Genomic DNA, 19,700 nt, shown 5'->3' on the forward strand with positions numbered 1-19,700 from the left:
TTTGTTTTCAATTTCATTGATCTCTGATTTGATTTTGGATATTTCTTTTCTTCTACTGAGTTTAGGCTTAGATTGTTCTTCTTTTTCCAATTCCATAAGATCTCCTGTGAGATTGTTGATGTGCTCTCTTTCTCTTTTTCGAATGTAGGCATCTAAAGTGATAAATTTTCCTCTCAAAACTGCTTTTGCAGTGTCCCACAGGTTTTGGTAGCTTGTGTCTTCATTGTTGTTATGCTCAAGGAAGTTAATGATTTCCTGTTTTATTTCTTCCTTCACTCATCTGTTATTCAACAGAAGATTGTTTAATTTCCATGTCTTTGGGTGGGGTCGAGCATTTTTGTTAAGAGTTGAGTTCCACCATTAGTGCCTTATGGTCTGAGAAGATACAAGGTAAAATTTCAATTCTTTTGATTCTGTTGATATTTGTTTTGTGTCCCAGGATATCATCAATTTTGTAGAATGTTCCATGGGGTGATGAGAAGAATGTATATTCTTTATCTTTGGGGTGGAGTGTTCTATATGCGTCTGTCAAGCACAGTTGTTCTAGGGTCTCATTTAAATCTCTTATATCTTTGTTTAATTTCTGTTTAGAGGATCTGTCCAGCTCTGTAAGAGGAGTGTTAAGGTCCCCTGTTATGATGGTATTATCAGATATCATATTGCTCAGACTGAGTAAGGTCTGTTTCAAGAATCTGGGAGCATTCAAATTGGGTGCATAGATATTTAGAATTGAAATGTCTTCTTTTGTATTTTTCCCTTGACCAATATAAAGTGACCATCTTTGTCTTTTTTGACTTTAGTTGCTTTAAATCCACATGTATCTGAAAATAAGATTGCAACTCCTCTTTTCTTCTGAATTCCATTTGCCTGAAAAATTGTCTTCCAACCCTTGACTCGGAGCTTTAATTTGTCTTTTGAAGCCAGGTGTGTTTCTTTATTTTTTTTTATTTTTTTTTTTTTGTAGAGACAGGGTTTCACTTTTATGGCCCTCGGTAGAGTGCCGTGGCCTCACACAGCTCACAGCAACCTCCAACTCATGGGCTTAAGCGATTCTCTTGCCTCAGCCTCCCGAGTAGCTGGGACTACAGGCGCCCGCCACAACGTCCGGCTATTTTTTGGTTGCAGTTTGGCCGGGGCCGGGTTTGAACCCGTCACCCTCGGTATATGGGGCTGGCGCCTTACCGACTGAGCCACAGGCGCCGCCCCAGGTGTGTTTCTTGCAGACAGCAAATAGATGGCTTGTGTTTTTTAATCCAGTCAGCCAATCTATGTCTCTTCAGTGGGGAATTCAAGCCATTAACATTTATTGAGATAATTGATAAGTGTGGTAGTATTCTATTTGTCTTATTTGGTGAGAGTCCATTGCTTAGTTTTATCTTTTGCATCAGTGTGGAGGTTAGGTTCTGTCCTTTAATTTCAGAGTTCTTACTTTGCTGCTGATCCATTGTGGTGGTCAGTGTGCAGAACAGGTTGAAGTATTTCCTGTAGAGCTGGTCTTGCTGTGGCGAATTTCCTCAATGTTTGTATATCCGTAAATGATTTGATTTCTCCATCAATTTTGAAGCTTAGCTTAGCAGGGTACAGAATTCTGGGCTGGAAATTGTTCTGTTTAAGTAGATTAAAGGTAGATGACCATTGTCTTCTTGCTTGGGAAGTTTCATTGGAGAAGTCTGCGGTCAGTCTGATGGATTTGCCCCTGTAGGTCAACTGGCGCTTACTCCTGGCAGCTTGCAGAATCTTTTCTTTTGTCTTGACTTTGGACAGGTTCATCACAATGTGTCTTGGAGAAGCTCGGTTAGAGTTGAGGCGACCTGGGGTCCGATATCCCTGTGAGAGCAGTGTGTCAGAATCTTTGGTGATATTTGGGAAATTTTCTTTTATAATATTCTCTAGTATGGCTTCCATTCCTCTGGGGCATTCTTCTTCCCCTTCTGGGATTCCTATAACTCGTATGTTGGAACGCTTCATAAAGTCCCATAATTCTGACAGTGAACGTTCTGCTTTCTGTCTCTTCTTTTCTGCCTCTTTTACTATCTGAGTTATCTCAAGAACTTTGTCTTCTACCTCTGAAATTCTTTCTTCTGCATGGTCTAACCTGTTGCTGATACTTTCCATTGCATCTTTAAGTTCCCTAATTGACTGTTTCAGTTCCTTCAGCTCTGCTATATCCTTTTTATATTCTTCATATCGTTCATCTCTTATTTGATTCTGTTTTTGAATTTCCTTTTGGTATTTTCCACTTTATTAGCAGTTTCCTTCATTGTTTCCATCATTTCTTTCATTGTTTTCAACATGTGTATTCTAAATTCCCTTTCTGTCATTCCTAACATTTCTGTATAGGTGGAATCCTCTGCAGTAGCTACCTCTTGGTTCCTTGGCGGGGTTGTTCTGGACTGGTTCTTCATGTTGCCTGGAGTTTTCTGCTGATTCTTCCTCATGAGTGGTTTCTCTTATCTGTTTCCTTGCCCTAATTTTCCTTTTACTTCCTCTTGCTCTTTAAGTTCTCGTGCCTGTGGAAGTTGCGGGCGGGTTTAGACCGATTGAACACACGCGACCACTTGCCGGTTTTCCACTGTTTTAGTCCTCCTCTTGGGGTCCAAAAGTCTCTCGCTTACTCCCTGTATCCGCGCAGGGGTGATGATAGGCAGATCCCACCAGCCAGAGATGCCTGGAGTTCTATCTCCCCAGACTCACGGTGCCCAGATGCAAGAAAGCTGTTACTCGGCTGCCATCTTGCTCCGCCTGGCCACCCAGGTTTTAAGTGTGAAGGAACTATGACAGAGCCTCTGCTTAGGATAGGATAACAATTATTTGGAATGTTATTTATATTGTGATGCTATAGGATGACTTTGGTTTGAAAATTTAGGGCTTGATATTTTCATTTTAAAATGAGGGGAGTGGACTAGATGTATGAAGTTCTTTTTAATGCAGATATTTTATCATTCAGTTTAAAAACATATCAAAAAGAAGAAATCTTAAACACTTTTTTTTTTTGTGGGGAATAAAGTATTTCAGAGAAGTCCTGTTCAACTGAGATCTTATCAGGTTAACAGGAGATGCTCCTGGTCATTTCTGTGCCCTTCACTGTCTTAGTGGTGTGACCTTCAGCCATCTGGTCCCCACCTGCAAGGGGACTTTGCATGTCTGGTTGCATGTTCAGTCCATGTATGGAAGGGGGTCTGTGCGTGTGCACACATGTGTTTGGAACCTCTTCTGCTCTCTTGCCGTTCTTTTACCCTTTTGGAGCCAATGCCCTCAAAACTAAGCTTGCATCCTCTGGGTCCTTCATAAACTTCCAATTGGTTTCCAACAGTCAGTTAATTAATATAGTGCTTGGGCAGAGCAGTTCCTGACAAATACAGGTTCTTTTTTCCCTAGTAGCCTTCTTGTCTATCAAGGAAATTATTCTTTGCCCATAGGCCTCAAATTGAATGTCTACCTCCTCTCCCGCAGCTTTGCTTTCCTTCCCACCAAAAACTGTATTCCCCAACCCAGAAGCTCCCTATCACTGCATCTTCTCTGATGTGGTTTTAAGAGAGGGACTACTGTCAGTGCTAAAACTTGTGCAGAAGGAGCTAAGTTCTTGGTTATCTTCCCAGAAATATAATGATGTGAATTTCTCTAAAAAAAAAAAATAATAATAATGATACCATAAATACCTGTTGAAAGGTTTGAATGTTTCTTTTCTATAGAGAAAGGTCTCACTGTGTTGCCCAGGCTGATCTCAAACTCCTGGCCTCAAGTGATCCTCTGCCTTGTCCTCCCAAAGCTCTGGGACTACAGGCATGAGCCACCACACCCAGCCTAACATTATTAATGTTGTATTCCCCCCACCCCACCCCATGTGTTAGATTTAATAGACTAATGATACTGCCTGGGAGCTTATGTAGTTGGTTTTTGGTCTGTTGAAGTAGGCGCTGCACTGTCTCCAATTTACATGCAGGCTTTTGTAACAAAACTGGCTAATATGTTGGAAATTGCCTGTGTGTCATTTCTGCAGCATGTACATACTCATTCAGCTTTGGTTCATGTTCATAAACATTTCTCATCAGAAATAGCTGAGGTGAATGGCTGCCACACCGCTGATGGGTATGACATCAGCTAAGGGAGACAGAGAGGAGGTTGTTTCACCAGGTTCCTAGTGAAGTCCAGAGACTTCATAGATGCAGCTTGTCCATAAACTACCTTAGAAGCAAATTCTTTTTATTGCCCCTCTTATGTCTTTCAAAAAGTCCCCCCAAAGTAAACCCCCTCTGGGTGTAACTGAGGTCTTCAGGTAATAAAACACACCTGTGGATATTTGTGAATAGTGTCATTTGTTCACAGACCTACAGCCAGTGGAATGACTGGTGCTGGTGAAGTTGTCATTTAGAAATGAGAAAATGTATCAAGGAAAAGAAAATACGAGTTCCCGTTTCTAGGGATTACTTTTAAAGCAGTACAAATCACCCATATCATGTGTTAACAAGCCCTTCAAAATTTCTGCAGGGAAAGCAGATGTACTAATTAAACATTTAATGTTTGTTATAGCTAAAATATTCCTCTTGGCAGGTTCAATTTATGATACAATAGTTGTATATTAATGTGCACATGCCTTGGGCCTCTTGGTGTATTTTTAATTGGATCAATGTTAATAATATAAACTTTAATTACTGTTGTGTGTGTGGTTTTGTAAAAATGAAATACATATAGTACTTTTAGCTTGTAGTTTTATGTCAATAAATACCCTATTGATTAGTATTGGGAAGCTTAGCATATAAAGTAATAACACATATATGCTATATATTTATTGGTTAGACATAAATCCTGTTTTTGTATTTCTGCTTTTCGAACACATGTACACACACATACATATATACGCAGAAAAAAAAACCAAAAAAAAAAAAAACGCCAATTTTGCATAGAGATTAAATAAACCAGAATCCCCACCTGAGCTTGGCTAATCTCTCATTTTTCAAAGAAGTGAAAATTATAGCACCAGATTATTGTCTGTGGCAAATCCAAGCATTTGAGTGTTGGTGATTTTTACTGCAAATACCTATGTTCCAGTATTTTGGTTCCCTTATTCCACAAAATGGTGGAAATAGCCACAGATTTTAAGACAATTAAGATACTGTAATCACTGTCTACATCAGCTAGGTCAGAAGTTTCAGGTCCTGTTCTCTCTTTCTTATGTACCTAGAAGTGAAAATAGAAGAAAGTATACAAATAACATTCCTTAGCTAGTGAGTTGCTGAGAAAGGTCTGGGGGGTTAGCTTCAAAGACTTTGGTGTTCACACTACACCCATTCTGTCATTCCAGCCATAGCAGAAATATCGAATATGACTTATTCTAATGGGGGGTTAGCTTCAAAGACTTTGGTGTTCACACTACACCCATTCTGTCATTCCAGCCATAGCAGAAATATCGAATATGACTTATTCTAATGGGGGGTTAACTTCAAAGACTTTGGTGTTCACACTACACCCATTCTGTCATTCCAGCCATAGCAGAAATATCAAATATGACTTATTCTAATGAGCTTAAGAAAAGTCCTGGGCGGCGCCTGTGGCTCAAAGGAGTAGGGCGCCGGCCCCATATGCTGGAGGTGGCAGGTTCAAACCCAGCCCCAGCCAAAAATGCAAAAAAAAAGGAAAAAGAAAAGTCCTATCTCTGTTCTTTTACTTGCACTGTAAAGAGACACTCAACTATTTACTTTTAGAAAGTAGTAAATGGTAGAGTGTTTTGATAATATTTAAAATTTGATATAGGATTAATGTGGAAAGGATTTAGGGAGCTACAACTTTGTTACCATGACATGGACTTGAGATTACACAAGTAAACCCAAATCTAAACATGGTTTTCAGTAAACCGAAATTGGCATCTTGACCCAGAATTGATCTTCCTGTTTAGTTCATTGGAAATTGTACTTCTTTTTTGTTTTTGAGACAGAGTCTCACTTTTTTGCCCCCCTGTAGAGTGCCATAGCATTATAGCTCACAGCAACCTCAGACTCTTGGGCTCAAGTGATTCTCTTGCCTCAGCCTCCCAAGTAGCTGGGACTACAGGCGCCTACCACAATGCTCAGCTAATTTTGGAGACGGGGTCGGTTGCGTGACCCGAGACGCAAACGAGCAGCAGCTTTGCTGTAGGTGTAAACTTGCTCCTGTAATTATTAAGTCAAGAAACAGACTATACATCGTGGGATGGCATATAGCAAAGTTCTTTATTCCAAGTTTAAGTTTTATACTCTTCCAGTCACATACACACCTAATCCATTATCTATTAGCTGAATTTTAACTTGAAAGGAAATATTTATCATATCAATGTAACCACTTGTGTAGTAAATCTCTTCCTCTAAACAGTGACTAGTTTTCTAAGCAGGGCACAAAGACGAAAGCAGCCATAGGGGAACAGAGTTAATAGAAGAATATCTTCAAGCATTCACTCAGTTTACTCAGTATGAAGTAACGACTGTGACCTTCCTTCAGGGCAGAGCACCTATAGACCTCTGATAATATGTTGTTAACAAATGTCAACCCTCTGGCCCGTATCTCTGAGGAAGGGCGGCATGCCCTTGGATCTCAGGCTTCACGGGGTGTACTGCTTCAGAGAAAAGGCCTAAGGAATTTTACAATTCCAAAAAAGCCTAACTCTGTGAGTAACCCAGGGGGGTCCAAGCCTCTTAAGCCTCTGGAAGAAAAGCAAGTCATTTTAAACTCACACTTAATTTACTTTGTGTGCTTGATGTAGGATAAGTTTATTTCTAAATATTATCCTACAGGGTCTCACTCTAGCTCAGGCTGGTTTCAAACTCCTGAGCTTAGGCAATCTGCCTGCCTGGGATTACAGGTGTGAGCCACTGTGCCTGACCTAGAAACTGTATTTCTGAAAACAGATTAGCTTTTAAAGAGCTGTTCCAAGTTTATTGCGTTTGTCAGGAAGGCATGTTAAATTTAGAGTTAGTGACCCTATATCTATTTATTGAGTTAATTACATAAAAGTACCTTAGATTTACATATGAATACTTCCGATGTTGTTGGTAGTTTATCATTTCTAAAGGGGAGTTTACATTGTGTCAGTTGATACATTAGTGTTTTGAGAGATGTATCCAAAGAAAAAGAAAGAAACTGGGTAAAAAGCAGGAACCACTTGTATGCTGCTTATAGAAACCAACTTCAAATGTAAGATACAAGTAGATTGAGCAAATGAGTAGGCAATTATATACCATGCTCACACTAATCAAAAGAAAACTGAATTGTCTGTATCGTCATCATATAAAATAGATTTCAAAGTCATGTTACTGGAGATACCTAGGGTCATTTCATCAGGAGGAACTAACAATCAGCTATGCATCTGACAATAAAACTTCAAAATACACAAAGGAAAAATGAATAGAACTGTAAGGAAAAATACATAAATCCACAATTAAAGTTAGATATTTGAATACCCATCTTCAAGTGATTGATAAATGTAGAGGGGAATTGGTGATATTTAAACTTGAGCAGTGCTATCAAACGACTTGATCTGATTGATACTTATAGAACACGTCACCCAACACTGTAAGAACACTCATTCTTTCAAGGGTATGCAGAATGTGTAGCACAACATGCCCTATTTTATGCAAAACAAATCTATAAATTTTAAAGTATTCAAATAATTAAAAGTATGTTATCTTTCAAACAAAAAGATAGAAAATCCCCAAGAATTTGAAACTAATTTTAATTTTAAATAATTGTGGGTCAAAGAAGAAATCAAAGGGGAAGTTAGAAAGTATTTTGAACCAACTAAAAATTAAAACATGTTTAGCTGTAGGATACAGCTAAAGTTAATACTTCAAGGGGAGTTTATAGTATGAAATGACTCCATTGGAAACAAACAAGATCTAAGCTCAATGACCTTAGACTCCACCTTAAGAAATTATAAAAAGAAGAACAAACTAAGGTCAATGTAAATAGAACAAAGGAAGTAATATGAATTGGGACAGTGATCAGCGAAATAGAAAACAATAGAGAAAATTGATGAAAGGATAGCTGGTTCTTTGAGATCATTAAAATAGACGCTTTCTAACCTGATGAAACAGAAAAGTTGAGAAGACAAATAGGAGGCAGATGACACTTGTACAGATTTCTATAGGTGTTAAGTGGGTAAATTATAACTTTATGCCGATAAATTTAACATTAGCTGAAATGAACAAACTCTTTGAAAGATAAAAATTACCAAGAAAAAAAGTCATCATTAGCCTTCTTCTGCTAAAGAAATGATATTTGTAGTTAAAATCCTCACAAAGATGCTTGTTTGCCTTACTGATGAATTCTACCAAATATTTAAGTATCATTCTATACAAATTTGTCCAAAAAAGTAAAGATGAAGAGTACTTCTCAATTTATGAAACTAGCATTAACCTGATTCCAAAAGGCAGAGAAATACTACAGAAAAAGGAAACTACAGACCAAATTTCTTAATGAACATATATGCAAAATTTATTAACATAAATTTAGCAAATCAAATACAACAGTAGATACAAAGAATAGCACATCATTACCAAGAAGGGCTTATTCTAGGAATACAAGGTTGCAGAAATTCTTAATATTAGGGAATCAAATTCAACAATAGATACAAGTGTGGCTTATTCCAGGAATATAAATTTGGTTCACAAAAACCAATCACCATCATTCGTCTTAATTCACAGACTATGAAAGAAATCAAAGAAATGATTATTGCAATAGATGCAGAAAAAAGCATTAAAGAAATTCCATCCATTTTTTGATATAAATAAAACAAAAACAAAATACCCTGGGTAAATTAGGAATAGGAAAATTTTTAATCCAGATGGAGGAAGACAAGACAGTGTGGCAGTTTTTTGAAAAGTCAAATGCACCCCTGCCATGTGACCCAGCCGTTCTCCTTGCTGTTTGTCCAAAATTAATTCTTGTGTCCATACAAAGACTTGAACATGAAGGCTCATAGCAGCTTTATTTGTAACAGCCACAAACTGGAAGCAGCCCGTGTCCATTGACTGGTAAATGGATAAATTGTGGTACGTCTGTTGACTAGAATATCACCCAGCAATAAAATGGATAAACTATTGATACCTGCAGTGACAGGGATGAATGTCAAAGTCATCATGCTGAATGAAGGAAGCCAAACAAGACGTCCACACTCCACTCTTCTATTTACACTAAATTCTGAAATATACAGATAAATCTATCATGGCAGAAAGCATGTCAGTCATGGCCTGTCGCGGGGTGCAACAGGATTACACAAGAGCACAAGAAAGCACTCTGTTGTGGTAATAGTTTCATGGGTGTGCCTGTGTTAAAACTTCCTGAATCGTACACATTTAACATGTGCTGGTTACTATATAATGCTGTTTTTTTGTCCAGGTACAGTGGCTCATGCCTGTATTCCTAGCACTCTGGGAGGTCTAGGGGAGAGAATCATTTAAGGTCGGGAGTTCGAGACCAGCCTGGGCAACATAGTGAGTCCCCATCTCTATAAAAATTAAAAAGTTAGCAGGGCATGGTGGTGCAGGCCTGTAGCCCCAGTTACCTGGGCAGCTGAAGCAGGAGGATTGCTTGAGTCCAGGAGTTGGAGGTTACAGTAAGCTGTGATCATACCACTGGACTCCAGCCTGGGCGACAAAGTAATCCCTGTCTCTTTAAAAACAAACAAAACTTTTTTTTTTTTTAAGTCCTTGCCCCTATAGAACTTACATTTTATTGAGGTGAGACATAATGTGGGTGACAGCAAATACTGTGTGCTGTGTGTATGAACATGTGCGTGTCTGTGTATCAGATGTTGAAAAGTCTTTTGAAGAACAGTGTGAGATGGAAAGTGATGGGGAGGTTAACTGTTTGACACAGGAAGGTCACAGAAGTCTTTGGTAGTAATATGACCTTTGAAGCAGACTGTTTAAGTTCCCCTGTCATCTTTTGTTTTAAGGTATGTTACGGTTTTTAAAGTTGCATGGGACCATTCTTTCTCTCATGTAAAAGGACAGGTTTAAGGTGAAAGCAGATTTGAGTTTTTGGAAGCTGATGGTAAGGATGGGGCTGAAGTAAACAAAACCTTCTCCCAGTGCCTGAGAGAAGCCCATTTTGGCCAAAAGGATTTCTTGTAGTTCACTTTTGATTATAAAGATGCAGACCCATTTTGTAAATATCTGGAATAGTAAGTCAGAAGGAAAATCTCAACCAGAATTCCTGTCTCCCAATTCCTGCCACATAGGAAGGGAAATTACCCCCTAAGTTTTCTAAAAAGGAACCCAAACTGTGGCAGTCTGCATCCCCTCTGGTGTTGTGCGTGCATGGATGTGATGCTGGTGAAGGGAGCACACTGACCCCTGCGTGGAAGAGGGAGGTTTCCATGAGGGGAGTGACATGCTCGTGTTCAATGATCTGAGCAGAGTAGCCGGAGGTTCCTCCTCACCAGTGGCGGGGAACCTTGTTCAAGTAGAGGAGAGGAGAGGCTGAGAGAGGAGCCATTCCCAGTTGATAAAAGGAACTTAGAGTTGGTTCATCACCAAAAGAGCGCACCCTAATAATGGAGACTTTAGGTGTGTCGTGGGGGCAAACAGAAAGAAGGATAAAAAAAGATTTAAAATGTTTTGGATCAGGGGCCATAAATTCCTATGTGGTTGTTTATGTTGACAACATGGATTTAACTCAGCTCATCTTTGACATTTAAAAATGTAGTGTCTAGAGAATGACTTAAAGATTATTGCCTTATTTAACATAAATTTGGTGACAGTAAGAATGGGAAAATGTATTGATCTTAAGCCAATTATGTATTTGTGTTTCTATAAAATTTTTATAAAACATAAAATTTCTGGCTCAGTGCCCATAGCTTAGCAGTTAGGGTGCCAGCCACATGCACTGGGGCTGGTAAGATTGAGCCCAGCCAGGGCCTGCTAAACAATAATGACAACAATAACAAAAAAATAGGCATTGTGGCGGGCGCCTGTAGTCCCCGTTACTTGGGAGGCTGAGGCAAGAGAATTGCTTAAGCCTAAGAATTGGAGGTTGCTGTGAGCTGTGATGCCACAGCACTCTACTAAGGGAGACATAATGAGACTCTGTCTCAAAAAAAAAAAAAAAACCTAATTTCTGTCCTTCTATTTGCCGCTTGTATCCCTGAGAATTGTATTCCAAAAGCGGCATCTGAGGCCCGGCATGGTGGCTCACACCTGTAATCCTAGCACTCTAGGAAGCCATTGTGGGTGGATTGCTTGAGCTCACAGGTTTGAGATCAGTCTGAGCAAAAGTGAGACCCCGTCTCTACTAAAAATAGAAAAACTAAGGCAAGAGGATCCCTTGAGCCTAAGAGTTGGAGGTTTCTATGAGCTATGACGCCACAGTACTCTACCCAGGGGGACAGCTTGAGACTCTGTCTCAAAAAAAACAAAACAAAAAAAAAAGCGGCCTCTCCTGTTCTGACTGTATTCACAGAGCATATACTGTTTCACCACGTCCTGGGACCTGGCACTGCTTTTCCCGTGTGTGTGGTGTGTGTGTGTGTGTGTGGCCCCGAGGCTCACAGAGCACGGTCTTCAGCAGCCCAACTCCCCCCCTGTCCTCACCCTTGAGGGGCACCTGAGCAAATGAGTCCAGCTCCATCAATCCTCCAGGAGTGACTCTTAATATCTTTGGGTTTCAGTACCTTTTGAAGGTCTGATGAAAGCTGTGGACAAAACTTTTCATGTAACTTCAGAGGCTGCCAAGAGTCCCTGTTCCGAGGCAGGGCTAGGTGTTAATGCCTGTCTCCAATAAGCGGGGTTCTTTGCAAAGTACAAGGTACCGTTCTTATGACGTTTCAAGGCCACGCTCTCCTGCGACCTGAGAACAGCTGTATTGTTAAGCTGCATTCGTAATGATAACCTCTTCGGCCAGGCACTAGGACGAGTCGCCTCCTAGTGCAGCAGCCTCTGTGCGTGCACTTGCTATTGGGGAAAAGAAGAAAACAGGACAGACTTTTAACATCTTTCTCCAGCTCTATTCTGTCCATCTCCTTTGCCATTTTGTGTCATTTGTCAAATTTTATACAAACAACTAAGTACTTAACGTGTTGTGTTTGGACTATTGACGGAAAAACCACCAACCACGTCCCCCCACAGTGACTCAGCATCGGAGACTGTGACCGTTTGTTTAATTACTTGTTCTCTAGTTGTCCTGGGAATGAATGGTCCTAAACTGCCGCCAGTTAACAGACTTCTTTCTCTTCTTACAGCTTGTACCTCCTTTTAAACCTCAAGTAACATCTGAGACAGATACCCGGTATTTTGATGAAGAATTTACAGCTCAGACTATTACGATAACACCACCTGAAAAATGTAAGTATATCTAGAAGGCAATTGATTACATGCTAATATTATTGAAGAGAACGGTCTTTCTAAAAATCATTTGATATTTTTATGATCAAGTTCAGGCTTGGAGCCTAAGCTCAAGCAGCTAAGGCACCAGTCGCATACACCAGAGCTGATGGGTTTGAATCCAGCCCAGGCCTGCCAAACAACAACGCCTACGACCAAAAAAAATAACTGGGCATTGTGGCAGCTACTTGGGAGGCTGAGGCAAGAGAATTGCTTGAGCCAGGAGTTGGAGGTTGCTGTGAGCTGTCATGCCACAGCACTCTACTACCCAAGGCGACAACTTGAGGCTGTGTCTCAAAAAAAAAAAGATCAAGTTCAACAGCGACTTCTTGCACTCTATTTTAAAGTATGGAGTTTCCGATGTGGAAATATAAATGACAGGTCAGTTGTGAGATGAGCTTTTCTGGGCAGGAGAAATTGCAAACACAGAGAAATTACAGGTGAAATTCCTTACTCTTCTCCAATAGTGAATCTTAAAATTTTAAGTAGGAACCCAAAATTATGAAGGTAAGAATGAACAAGGTCTGGGAACCCTTCTCAGGCTGACAAAGGTTATCGATTTAGGAATGAGGATAAGAGTGGGGTTTGGGCTGATACTGGGATAGCTAAAAGAATTCTTGAAGACATCTTTTGGTTCACACAAGACTGTCATGTTAGTTTTTCTCCCCCTTTCCTTTATTTCCTTTCCTACATTTCTTCTCTCCTCACTTCTTTTTAAAAGGCAGCTCGTGAACAGTGCTGATGTGCCCTGAGGACCCGTGAGAGGGAAGATGGAGGTGAGGGGCTGCTCCAGCTGTGGGTGCAGTCAGCAGATGTTGGTGTCTAAAGGCAAACTAAGAGTCCTCTAGGGCAAAAATTCTTTTTTTTTTTGTGGTTTTTGGCCAGGGCTAGGTTTGAACCCGCCACCTCCGGCATATGGGACCGGCGCCCTACTCCTTGAGCCACAGGCGCCGCCCAAGGGCAAAAATTCTTAATCTGGGGCTTGTGGCCTGTAGCAAAGCTACTGCAAATGCCCTGGAATTAAACATTATTATGTGTGCAGATGTGCACTTTTTCTTCAGATCTGCAAGAAGTTAAGAATTTCGTTTTACAAGTGATGAAATTGAAGCCCAGAGAGAAGATGAGTTTGGCCAAATCTTGTAGTTGTCATCAGCAACAGCCAGGAGCAGGGCTCACCCACTTGGCCAGTGCCCAGGCTGAGTTGTGAAGTCTCACTGTGTTGAGGTGGGCAACTCGCAGGGTGTGACCTGTGCTGGGGCAGTGGGCTTCCATGCTGTCCTGTGCCACCACCAGCATTTTAGAGTCACTAAGAGTCAACGACAGCATTAGAAAGCCCTAAGAAGGTGACTCAAGGCTGTCTGAGAAGAGCACTTGGCTCGGGCCGTGACCTCCGGGCCTAGCATGGCCTGTAGCATTGCAATTGGCCGAACTATTGGATGACACCAAGTTTTTGGATTGGCCCACGGACAATTCCCACCAACCCCATCATTTGGTTATAACTGGAATTATAATCAGACCACATCAGTCCTCTGCTTAAAAGCTTCTGGTGGCTTCCCATCGTTTTCTAAATCTAGATTACTCACCGTGGCTTGCACAGCGCCGTCTGGCCTAGGCCCATCCATCTCTACCTGTTCCAGTCCTTCCCCCACTCTCCAGTGTCCCACCCACTGTGGTGCCTGCTTCCCGGTGCCTGGGGACTGTGGTCCTGATTTACTCATCTCTCTGCCTAGAGTGGTCTTCTTTCCAGACATTTGCATGGATGGCTCTTTCTTATTCTTTAGATCTGAGCTTAAGTGTCACTTCGTCAGAGAGCCTTCTTTGATTTCCTGGTCTAAAGAACAGTGCAGTCTGACACTCCCTCCCTCCCTGTCCTCTCTCTTCCTCCTCTGTGTCGGCAACATTCCTTGCCATATTTTTTGGGTTAATGTGTTTCTTTGTCTATGTCTGTTTCTGCCACTAAGTCATAACCAGCTCTGAGAGGAAGGATCTCATTTGTCTTACTCTCTGCTAGACCCAGACTCTAGCTGGATGTCCGGCCTGGTGTCGGCACCCAGTAACACTGGGTGAGTGAGAGCAGCATGTGGCAAGGACCTGGGAGCTTCAGGGCCGAGAGGAGGCCCAGGCTTGTCTCCCCACTCGATAGCTGCAGTGGCCGTTGGGATGGGAAGGTCCTGATGTGTGTCTGTCCATGTCTTTGAGTCATTTTTTAAATTTTCTTTATTTCTTTTTTGAGACAGGATCTTATGCTGTTGCCCAGCCTGGACCATAGTGGCATGATCATAGCTCACAGCAACCTCAAACTCCTGGGTTCAGGCACTCCTCCTGCCTTAGTGTCCCAAGTAGCTAGGACTACAGGTGCACGTCACCATAAGGTCCAGCTAATTTTTCTTATTTTTTGTAGAGGTGAGGTTTCATTATGCTGCTCAGGCTGGTGTTGAACTTCTGGCCTCACCCGATTCTTTTATCTTGGCCTCACAAACTGCTTGGATTATAGGCATGAGCCCCAAGATTCCTTTCTTACATAGAACCTTTGGCATTTACAGACAGCCAAACAAGTTACTTTAGAAATCATGAAAACCAGCAGGCTCTGTAAATGCAAAGCCATGAGTGGATATTTCCCTTCGGAATGATAAATGTGAAATCCCAATTTGGAAGGCAGATTGAGCTTGAAAACACTGGGACTCAGACCTGAGGAATCAGCCTCTACCACTTACTCCCCGGGGACACGGCGGCCCATGTGTCCAGTGCAAGGCTGGACATTTTCAGGGAGCCTGTTTTTGACCTGCCGTGTGGCTAAGAAGCCATCTCTTTAGGAAAGACACCTAGAGTTCTACCGGTTTGAATTGCCCTGTTTTCAGTTTTATTCCAGCACCAGGTGAAAGCGCCTGCCCTGTTACTTGGGGCTGTGCTCCATCCCATCAGGGCAATAGTAGGCCCAGTGCTGTCAACGCCGAGCCGGAAGGAGTGCTCATGCACGGAGGCCCAGAGGACAGGGTTGTTTGAATGTGTTGTTCACAATAAGATCACAGCAAAAGAGTTTCAAAATTGATTTCGTTACAAAGAAGGTAAATTAGAAAATTTGGGAAGTCCCCCTCAGCTCATTGGGTTTTTTCATAATTGGCTTGAATGTCAAAGCCTTAGCTGTCAGGGACTAGAATCTCTTTAAAATTCGCCCTACCTATCGTATCCCTAATATCCTGTCCTTTATGAGAATTTGTCATTAATGTGCATTTTACTGCTCAATTTCTGGAACTTCTAAAATGAGACTGAAATGTTAGAGGTGTCTTAAGTACCCTAGTACAGCTTCCAGAACATAATTTGAACCCAGTTCCTTAGCTTCACTGATCAACAATATAGAAGAATGTTCTTCCTGGCACGTCATAGTCTATCACCAACAGCAGCTGTGTTCACAAAAGAATATACGTCATTTCAGGTGTGGTTCACACCCTGGAAGCCCCAAGACCTCAGTGCCTTAAAGGAGGGATCCATGTCTAGATTGAGCCATTGTAGTAACTTCCAACGTAGTTTCTGTAATACACCTGCGATTGTGGGCCTATGAAAGTCTGGCTTTGTGGGTGTCAAAAGTGGGGTGTGGCCTTGCCCTTCCCCTGGGCCCTGGATGGTACAGAAACAAGAGCCCAGCAATGTCACCTGTGTCTGACAGGGTGCAGCACAGCCTGGGTGGGAGGGAGGACACTGATGTCTTCTGTCCCTGTTCAGGATGTCTGGGTGGAAGTGGGGTGACAGAGCTCAGACAACGTGGCCAGGCAGAGGCAGGTCTGCAGGCGCCTCTGTCCCACAGCCTCTCCTGCCCTTCATCGCAGTGCTCAGGGGGCCCCAGGCCGGGGTTGCAACCCCTGAGTTCCTTTAGGGAACAGGGGCAGTGTTTTCAGCTCGGCACTTGCTGGATATATCCTAGATTCCCTTATGGGGTAGGTAGATGGAGAATCAGTGGAACCTTGAACTGTGATTCCACTTGACAGAATCTTTTCTCCTGGCGGTTTTGGACAGCGCTGCTGGCGAGAAACCTGCAGTTCCCCATTCATTAGCAATCGTCTTCCCACTTGCCACCTTGCTTGTATGAAACAGAATGGAGTTATTTTTTAGAACAAATCAGCAGTTAGAAAGGCAAAATGTTCCATTTTCCACAAACAGCTGCAGTGACATGCCAGATTGTCCTCACTGATGTTAATTAATTGAGCAGATTTTGGAGTGTGCCGTCTTTCGTTAAAGTCATTAATGGTCCTCTGCCTTCCTGGTACAGAAAAGGAGAATGTCTGTGAGAAGTAGTAGCTTTTTACTGCCATATAATTACATTTGTTAAATTCTCTAGACTGTGCTTGAAGTAGTAGGTGCACCAAAATGTCCCGTGGATCCAGCGCGGGTTTTGACCGCCACATTACCATTTTTTCGCCCGAAGGTCGGCTCTACCAAGTAGAATATGCTTTTAAAGCTATTAACCAAGGTGGCCTTACATCAGTAGCTGTCAGAGGGAAAGATTGTGCAGTAATTGTCACACAGAAGAAAGTACCTGATAAATTATTGGATTCCAGCACAGTGACTCACTTATTCAAGATAACCGAAAACATTGGCTGTGTGATGACAGGAATGACAGCTGACAGCAGATCCCAGGTACAGAGGGCTCGCTATGAGGCAGCTAATTGGAAATACAAGTATGGCTATGAGATTCCCGTGGACATGCTGTGTAAAAGAATTGCTGACATTTCTCAGGTCTACACACAGAATGCTGAAATGAGGCCTCTTGGTTGTTGTATGATTTTAATTGGTATAGATGAAGAACAAGGCCCTCAGGTGTACAAGTGTGATCCTGCGGGTTACTACTGTGGGTTTAAAGCCACTGCAGCAGGAGTTAAACAAACTGAGTCAACCAGCTTCCTTGAAAAAAAAGTGAAGAAGAAATTTGATTGGACATTTGAACAGACAGTGGAAACTGCTATTACATGCCTGTCTACTGTTCTGTCAATTGATTTCAAACCTTCAGAAATAGAAGTTGGAGTAGTTACAGTTGAAAATCCTAAATTCAGGATTCTTACAGAAGCAGAGATTGATGCTCACCTTGTTGCTCTAGCAGAGAGAGATTAAGCATTGTTAGTTTACCAAATCTGTGATGCCACCTGTCTACGTGTTTGGAACCAACAGACCAACATTGTGGAGGCCCTTGGACTGAGAAAGGAACCTCTCCCAATCCTCCTCCTGCTAGGAAGTGGTTAGGGGTCACTATCACTTGCTGGATAAATAAAAGCAATCCTTTTGGAAAAAAAAAAAAAAAAAAAATTCTCTAAGAAAATCAGGCAACTGATGCTCCTCGGATCTATGGATTTAGATGTAGCTTGTAAGGTTAATCTTTCAGTTAGTTTTCTTTTTCCAGATGTGTTTTTTAAAACATATTTCATGTTTATTATCATCTTTGAACATTATAAACATCCTTCCTTTGCAGGAACTGACTTATATGCATTGACTGGGTGCAGCAGGCTCTGACTTGGAGTCAGCTTGCTGTGACAGCTGTCACCTCCTTAGATCCCCTCTGAGCGCAGCCCCTGCCCAGACTGGCAGTGCCTTTGTAGGCTGTAACCAGGTATCTGGGCCTCACTGTTACCAAGCCTGATGACAGAAGGGAGCTGGAGGGACTGAGAGTGTCTGGGAGATCAGCGGCTTTACAGCAGGGTGTGGGGCCCTCCCAGGCTATCTGTGAAGTTTAGATTTCTTTGTATGGAGAAATGCCACGAGTTTGTTACTGTGGTGACAGAGTGAAAGCTCTTTCAATTCTCAGCTGACATCCAGCAGGACCCCTCGGCCTACGGAAGGCAGCCCATCACCTGCCTCTGCTGGCTGCTTGGGGCACCCGTGCCGCTGGTTCTGGCTCTGGCTCCAGGAACCAGGGCAGTTTCTATCCTCACTGACCAGGGCAGGACAGACACCAGGCTTCCCATGCATGCCGTCCAGGGCTCACTATACGTTTGCTGTGCAGAAACACTCGGCACAACAAAGCTGTTAGTGGGGAAAACTGTTTCTTTGAAACGTGATTGACACATGTCAGAATCTGAACATTAAGATTTCAGTTGCTTTTTCTATAGAGCCTTTATACTTCCCGGCTCAACAGCAGATACCCTGTTTCCCTGAAAATAAGACATCCTCCGAAAATAAGACCTACTTACAGGAAAGATAAGACGTCCCTTGAAAATAAGATCTAGTGCGTCTTTGGGAGCACACCTTAAAATAAGACACTATCTTATTTTTGGGGAAACAGGGTATGCCTTCATTTCCCAGCTCCTTACATCTATAGTGTAGCCAAACAGTAACTGCTAAAGGTATTTGCTTTAAAAGATGCATGTGGTCACATGGTACAAATACCGGAAGGAATATCTTATGAGTCAGAGATTTACCTAAACTGCAGCAGTCTGTAGAAATGCTGACCGTAGTTACAGTGGTCTGTTTGCAGAGGGGGAGAGACCCCCCAGTTCAGTTTCGTTTCTTTTTTATTTTTTTTTTAAGAGAAACTTCTTTTCAGAAGAATTGGACATTTTGCCATTTAGGAGGGGATGGGGAGGATGGGCAGAGGGAGGGTGATTGGTGGGATCACCCCTATGGTGCATCTTACAAGGGTAATTGTGAAACTTCTGGGATGTAGAGTGTAATTGTCTTAACACAATAACTAAGAAAATGCCAGGAAGGCTATGTTAACCAGTGTAATGAAAATATGTCAAACGGTATATAAAACCAGTGTATGGTGCCCTATGATTGCATTAATGTACACAGCTATGATATAATAATAAATTAAAAAAAAAAAAAAGAATGGTTGACTTTTTAGGGTCCCGGTTCAGTTTCTTACATAGACCAGGGAGCCACAAATGCTTCTTGATAAATTATTCCTTCCTGAAACAGGGATATTTTCTGGTAAATTTGAGGTCAGAAATTTTGGTTAGTGGTTCCTTGATCCCAGTTCTTAAAATCTTATGCATTAGGAATTAAATACTCTGAAGAGGAACAATAAAAAAAAGAAAAGAAATGCTTATTCTTCAGATGAAGGAAAAACAAACCATCAGTGCCTCAGTGCAGCGGGATCTGGCCCGTGTACTTTTTGTTACACACAATCTGTGCTTCCTCCAGAGGCTGGAGAATTATGGTCATATACTTCCAATATGGATTTGAGGAAATGAAGTTTTTTTTTTTTTTGTAGAGACAGAGTCTCACTTTATGGCCCTCGGTAGAGTGCCGTGGCCTCACACAGCTCACAGCAACCTCCGGAAATGAAGGTTTTTTTGTTCAAAGAAAAAAATGTTAAGTATTTGAAAGACTCCTTCATTTGGATTGCAGGATAGCATGTGATTA

The 19,700-nt window shown here is 41.8% G+C and overlaps 2 protein-coding genes across 6 annotated transcripts in view; both read left to right on the forward strand.

The window, feature by feature from the left end:
* The window catches only part of AKT3 (AKT serine/threonine kinase 3), a 404,883-nt gene that overhangs the window by 319,193 nt on the left and 65,990 nt on the right, over positions 1-19,700 (forward strand). For all 5 annotated transcript variants that reach the window (XR_008382960.1, XM_053604360.1, XM_053604362.1 and 2 more), the window contains exon 13: positions 12,209-12,311. Coding sequence is in view for 4 of the 5 variants with exons in the window: in XM_053604360.1 (XP_053460335.1) it covers positions 12,209-12,311 (103 nt within the window). In the remaining variant the exon portion in view is untranslated. The remainder of the gene's footprint in view (positions 1-12,208; positions 12,312-19,700) is intronic.
* On the forward strand, positions 16,683-17,629 carry LOC128595623 (proteasome subunit alpha type-6). The gene has a single exon (XM_053604364.1). It carries the CDS (start codon positions 16,713-16,715, stop codon positions 17,451-17,453), a length of 741 nt encoding a protein of 246 aa, XP_053460339.1. The 5' UTR covers positions 16,683-16,712; the 3' UTR covers positions 17,454-17,629.

This window comes from Nycticebus coucang, chromosome 10, assembly GCF_027406575.1.
Source record: "Nycticebus coucang isolate mNycCou1 chromosome 10, mNycCou1.pri, whole genome shotgun sequence".
NCBI classification, from domain to species: Eukaryota; Metazoa; Chordata; class Mammalia; order Primates; family Lorisidae; genus Nycticebus; species Nycticebus coucang.